The 5,997-nt window shown below is 51.6% G+C and overlaps 1 protein-coding gene across 1 annotated transcript; it reads left to right on the top strand.

Moving 5' to 3' along the window:
• Positions 1-10: 10 nt before the first annotated feature.
• On the top strand, positions 11-1,336 carry LOC141026976 (uncharacterized). Its single transcript, XM_073503885.1, has 2 exons — positions 11-418; positions 680-1,336. Exons 1-2 carry the CDS (start codon positions 11-13, stop codon positions 1,334-1,336), a joined length of 1,065 nt encoding a protein of 354 aa, XP_073359986.1.
• The last annotated feature ends 4,661 nt before the right edge of the window (positions 1,337-5,997 follow it).

Raw genomic sequence — 5,997 nt, 5'->3', positions numbered from 1 at the left:
GCACGATGTCATGGCAATCTTCGATCACTTCTACAGGCTAGCCGGGGGAAATTTCACCAATCCAAACTCGGCCATGATCGCCTTACTGCCCAGGAAAGATGGTGCGACTTGCATGGGGGATTTTGGACCCATAAGTCCCATTCAATCCATCGCCCAGCTTATAGCCAAGGTGCTCTCAATGAGGCTGGCTGCGGTCATCGACACGATCATCTCCCCCACGCAATCTGCATTCCAGAGGGCCAAATGCATCCACAACAGTTTTCTCTTCGTCGAGAATAGTGTTCGCGCTCTTCATCACCACAAAACACCCACCCTCCTGCTGAAATTAGACATAGCGAAGGCCTTCGACAGTGTGTCGTGGGAATACATCTTAGAGCTGCTAGAAAAAATGGGCTTCCCAGCGCGCTGGAGGGACTGGGTAGCTCTACTCCTTTCAACCTCGTCTTCAGCCTGCCTCCTCAATGGCATTCCAGGCTGCCCCATCGAGCACCGGCGTGGCCTGCAGCAGGGCGACCAGCTCTCCCCCTTGCTGTTCATCCTCTGCATCGACCCGCTGCATAGACTCTAAGAAGCTGCAACTAGAGATGGCCTTCTCCAACCAATCCCCGGGAGGACAGTGCGCATGCGCACTACTCTTTACGCAGACGATGCAGTCATGTTCATCAATCTCGCACGATAGGAGATCGACGAGCTGCTACACATCCTGCATCTCTTCGACGAGGCAACCGGGCTGCGCGTCAACCTAGAAAAATCGTCGGCCATCCCGATCGCGTGCGACGTAATTGACCTGCACACGGTCCTGCACAACTTTGGGGGCGCGATCGCGTCCTTGCCAATCAGATATCTCGGCCTGCCAATCACCACGGCCAGGCTTAGATTAGTGCACCTCCAATTCATCCTCGATAGGATCCGCGCACGCCTGGCAGGTTGGAAAGGGAGGCTGATGCCCATCGCCAGCAGACGCGTCCTGGTTCGCTGCGTGCTCTCAGCAATGCCCACATTCGCCATCACCGTGCTGCGGGCGCCCAAGAAGTTCTACAAGGAAGTGGACAAGGCCAGGAGTCGCTTCCTATGGGCGCAAGACGAAGAGGCCACTGGTGGAAAGTGCAAGGTAGGATGTCAGGTGGTGACCGCGCCAGTGCGCGTCGGGGGCCTAGGTATTCATGATCTGCCAAAGTTTGCCCGCGCCCTTCGCCTGCGCTGGTTATGGCTAGCATGGACACAGCCATCCTGCCCTTGGGTCGGCATCGGTACCCCGTGCGACGATGCTGGTCACACTTTGTTCGCTGCCTGCACGTCTATCACCGTCGGGGACGGAACAACAGCATCCTTCTAGTTCCCTTCCTGGCTGAATGGTAGACGGCTAAGCCAGGCCTACCCAACGGTATTTTCTCACTCCGTCCGCAAGAACAGATAGGTCCAGGAAGCCCTACATACAAACCGCTGGGTCCTTGACCTCCGCCACGGCGACCACGGCAACATCATGCACCTGGTGGTGCAGCTCGCCAGGGAGATCAAAAACGCTGGTACCACGCTGGAGGCAGGAAGGGCTGACACTATCGTTTGGACCCTGGGCAACTCCGGCAAGTACTCCACGCGCTCCACCTACGACAACCAGTTCGAAGACCGCCCGCACTCGACTTCACAGCATCCATCTGGAAGGTTTGGTCCCCGGGCAAGATGAAAGTCCTCCTCTGGCTGCTGCACTTAGATCGTCTCTGGTGCAACGACAGACTTCAGAGACGTGGATGGATCAACAACTACTTCTGTGACCTGTGCCTCCGCAACCTCGAGACCTCGTCGCACTTGTTCTGGGAGTGCACCATCGCCATTCAGGTCTGGAACAAGGTGGCAACTTGGCTAGGCTGCCACTCCCTGGGTAGTACCACCTGGAGCTCGGGAAGAACCACCGCCGAGAGGGTCCGTTTGATCATCGACGGAGCCGACCCAGGCATGAAGAAGGGTACCAGATCGCTGCTGGCATTGGTGGTCTGGCAAATCTCGCTAGAGCGAAACGCGTGCACCTTCAGGGGAAAAGCAGCATCTGTCCGCAGCATCACAGAGGCCTGCCGCCGCGACATGGAGCAGTGGAGGATCGCCGGAGCCAAATGCATAGCGCACCCCTTCGGGGACTTGCGTGAAAATATCGAAATCAGGCCATCTTCGCCAGCTTACACGCTTGATAGGCTGGCTATGTAATCTCCTCTTCATTCCACCGATCACTTGATCAAACTATGTATTTTTCCGCTCTCTTCTGCTTATGAAATGAAAGCCAGAAATGGCCACTTTCAAAAAAAACTCCTTGCCCTCGTCCAAAACTGAACCTCCATGTACACATAGACATACAACAGATTTATTACCGCGAGGAGAGTTGAATTCCCGTCGGTAACATAAAAATAACAAGGTGCCGTTAAGGTTAAAATGCTGCGTGTTCACGGTTCCTACTCAGAAGCCAGTCAATATGATGTTGAACAACTCAAGCTGCATGCGTCCAACGTACCATCTACCTCTAATTAAAGTTCATAAGAGTACTACTACTAATTAATTTTTTAAAGAAGGAGGTTAAACCCCCGGCCTCTGCATCAATCGATGCATGCAGCCATCTTTATTAATAATTTCATAAAGGACAGAAAAGAACATACATCAATCCACCTGAAGCCACCAACCACATATACAGACTCATCATGTGGAGTGCTCTCATTCCTCATATTAAAACGGGTGTCATCGCCGATCCATCCACATAACGTATCAGGACCAACATCCGGTGCAGCCTATCTAAAGCGCACAACACATGCACGTGTTTTAGGAGTCGCCATCATCATCCGACCGTTGATGCACCTTCAGGAGAGAGATCCGCATCATCCTTGCCAATCCGGACATCCATTGACGCCACCATGTTGCCCAATGGCGCCACCGCCTTGCGCTCGTCCGTCTAGACGCGAAGACTCTAGAAGATCTGTCATGCGTAGCACCTGCCAACCAGGCATGACTCGGCGTAGCACCTATTGGCCAGGCATGACATGACAGCTCCACCGAAGCTCCGTGTAAGATGAAGCCGCTCCATCTCCTGCCTCTGTCTTCCAGCGCTGCTCCACAAACGATGCTTCAAGAGAGGAACGGCACTGTATTACCGCCATCGACCGATCTGGAGGACCAGATCCTAGGGTTTCCCCCGAAGTAGCACAAGTGGGTCGACAACAGTTACACGACGATGCCTTCATCAAGGCATAACGGTGCAAAACGCCGCCATCGCCCGCCAACAGCTCGGTTTTCACCGGCAACTATGTCTCCCCGACTCGTAGTCGGGACTAGATGACGAATCTCGAGATTCGACCACCCAGCCACAGGCTGACCACCTCTAGCGGAAGAGATGACCACCATCCCGGCTACACCGGCCAGAACAGATCTGACTAGAGGTGCCGCCGATGCTACCACCAGGCCCTCCACGCCGCCGCCGCCGATCCAAAGGCTGATGGCGCGCCGCCGCCGCCCGAACAGGGCTAGCCGCCGCGCCGTAGCCATCGTCGTCGTGCCGATCGGATCGGACGCGCCTCCATACGAATCGGGGCCCGGCACAATCCTAGAGGCGCGGGAGAGAGGTGATGTCCTCCGCCACCGCCGTTGGCCCCGGGGCTTAGAACGACGGCGTCCCCCGGCCGCGGTGGAGGGAGGGGAGGAAGGAGTGCGGGCTGGCGGCGGCTAGGTTTTTGGGCGCCGCCTGAGTCGCCCTAGCGGGGGGCGACACGGGGTCCTTGGCCTTTCCGATACAGACTTAACCCTATTTAATTAAGTTGTGGATTCTCCTATCCTAGTAGACTGGCCTATATAAACCAGGGGGAACTTGATTCCTCCCACCCATCTTCTCATCAGCACAGATGGCTCTTCGCGCTCTCTCTTGGATTAGTGTCTCTCTGCTTGTCTTCTTGGCGTCCTGGTCATGTGTTGCGGGCAGGGGCGCACAGGCAGCCAGAAGCTGTAGCGTGCGCCGATGGACTCGTCGAACGGGCGCTAGAGCGTGAAGTTGCTCTTGCTGAGCCTCACCGCAGTGCACCCATCAGTCGGGTCGGCAGTTCTGGGTGCCCGTGTGCCCCTGCCCGCAACGCATGACCAGGACGCTGATACGTCTCCAACATATCTATAATTTATGAAGTATTCATGCTATTATATTATCTGTTTTGGATGTTTAATGGGCTTTATTAAACACTTTTATATTATTTTTGGGACTAACCTATTAACCGGAGGCCCAGCCCAAATTGTTGTTTTCTTGCCTATTTCAGTGTTTCGAAGAAAAGGAATATCACACGGAGTCCAAACGGAATGAAACCTTCGGGAGTGTTATTTTTGGAACAGAAGCAATCCAGGAGACTTGGAGTAGACGTCAGGGAAGCCACGAGGCAGGGAGGCGCGCCCTACCCCCCTGGGCGCGCCCCCCACCCTCGTGGGCCCCTTGTGGTTCCCCTGACCGACTTCTTTCGCCTATATATATCCATGTACCCTAGAAACATCGAGGAACACAATAGATCGGGAGTTCCGCCGCCGCAAGCCTCTGTAGCCACCAAAAACCAATCGAGACCCTGTTCCGGCACCCTGCCGGAGGGGGATCCATCACCGGTGGCCATCTTCATCATCACGGCGCTCTCCATGACGAGGGGGGAGTAGTTCACCCTCGGGGCTGAGGGTATGTACCAGTAGCTATGTGTTTGATCTCTCTCTCTCTCTCATGTTCTTGAGGTGATACGATCTTGATGTATCGCGAGCTTTGCTATTATAGTTGGATCTTATGTTGTTTCTCTCCCTCTACTCTCTTGTAATGGATTGAGTTTTCCCTTTGAAGTTATCTTATCGGATTGAGTCTTTAAGGATTTGAGAACATTGATGTATGTCTTGCATGTGCTTATCTGTGGTGACAATGGGATATTCACGTGATCTACTTGATGTATGTTTTAGTGATCAACTTGCGGGTTCCGTAACACTGTGAACTTATGCATAGGGGTTGGCACACGTTATCGTCTTGACTCTCCGGTAGAAACTTTGGGGCACTCTTTGAAGTTCTTTGTGTTGGTTGAATAGATGAATCTGAGATTGTGTATCTAGGTGACATTAGGGTTTTGGTTGATTTGTGTCTTAAGGTGTTATTCTAGTACGAACTCTTGAATAGATTGATCCGAAAGAATAACTTTGAGGTGGTTTCGTACCCTACCATAATCTCTTCGTTTGTTCTCCGCTATTAGTAACTTTGGAGTGACTCTTTGTTGCATGTTGAGGGATAGTTATATGATCCAATTATGTTATTATTGTTGAGAGAACTTGCACTAGTGAAAGTATGAACCCTAGGCCTTGTTTCAACGCATTGCAATACCGTTTGTGCTCCCTTTTATCATTAGTTACCTTGCTGTTTTTATATTTTCAGATTACAAAAACCTATATCTACCATCCATATTGCACTTGTATCACCATCTCTTCGCCGAACTAGTGCACCTATACAATTTACCATTGTATTGGGTGTGTTGGGGACACAAGAGACTCTTTGTTATTTGGTTGCAGGGTGGTTTGAGAGAGACCATCTTCATCCTACACCTCCCACGGATTGATAAACCTTAGGTCATCCACTTGAGGGAAATTTGCTACTGTCCTACAAACCTATGCACTTAGAGGCCCAACAACGTCTACAAGAAGAAGGTTGCGTAGTAGACATCTCTTTTCTGGCGACGTTGCCGGGGAGGTGAGTGCTTGAAGGTATATCTTTAGATCTTGCAATCGAATCTTTTAGTTTCTTGTTTTATCACTAGTTTAGTTTATAAAAGAAAATTACAAAAAAATGGAATTGAGTTTGCCTCATACGCTTCATCTTTTTAATATCTTTCGTGAGAATGATGGAAAGGAAAATTGTGCTCAAGTGCTAGAAGAAGAAGTCTATAAAATGTTTGGCACTAAATCTTTGAATGATGAGCATGATTGCAATGTTGTTAGTATGAACTGTTTGAATATCCATGGTAC

Source organism: Aegilops tauschii, chromosome 7, assembly GCF_002575655.3.
Source record: "Aegilops tauschii subsp. strangulata cultivar AL8/78 chromosome 7, Aet v6.0, whole genome shotgun sequence".
NCBI classification, from domain to species: Eukaryota; Viridiplantae; Streptophyta; class Magnoliopsida; order Poales; family Poaceae; genus Aegilops; species Aegilops tauschii.
The sequence above is the reverse complement of the archived record's forward strand: the minus strand, read 5'-3'. Positions and strand labels throughout refer to the sequence as shown.

Coding starts and splice junctions, on each gene's coding strand:
- LOC141026976 (XM_073503885.1), top strand. CDS start 11: ATGGCAATCTTCGATCACTTCTACAGGCTAGCCGGGGGAAATTTCACC. Junction 419..679: donor CAGCGCGCTGGAGGGACTGG/GTAGCTCTACTC, acceptor CTCGCACGATAG/GAGATCGACGAGCTGCTACA.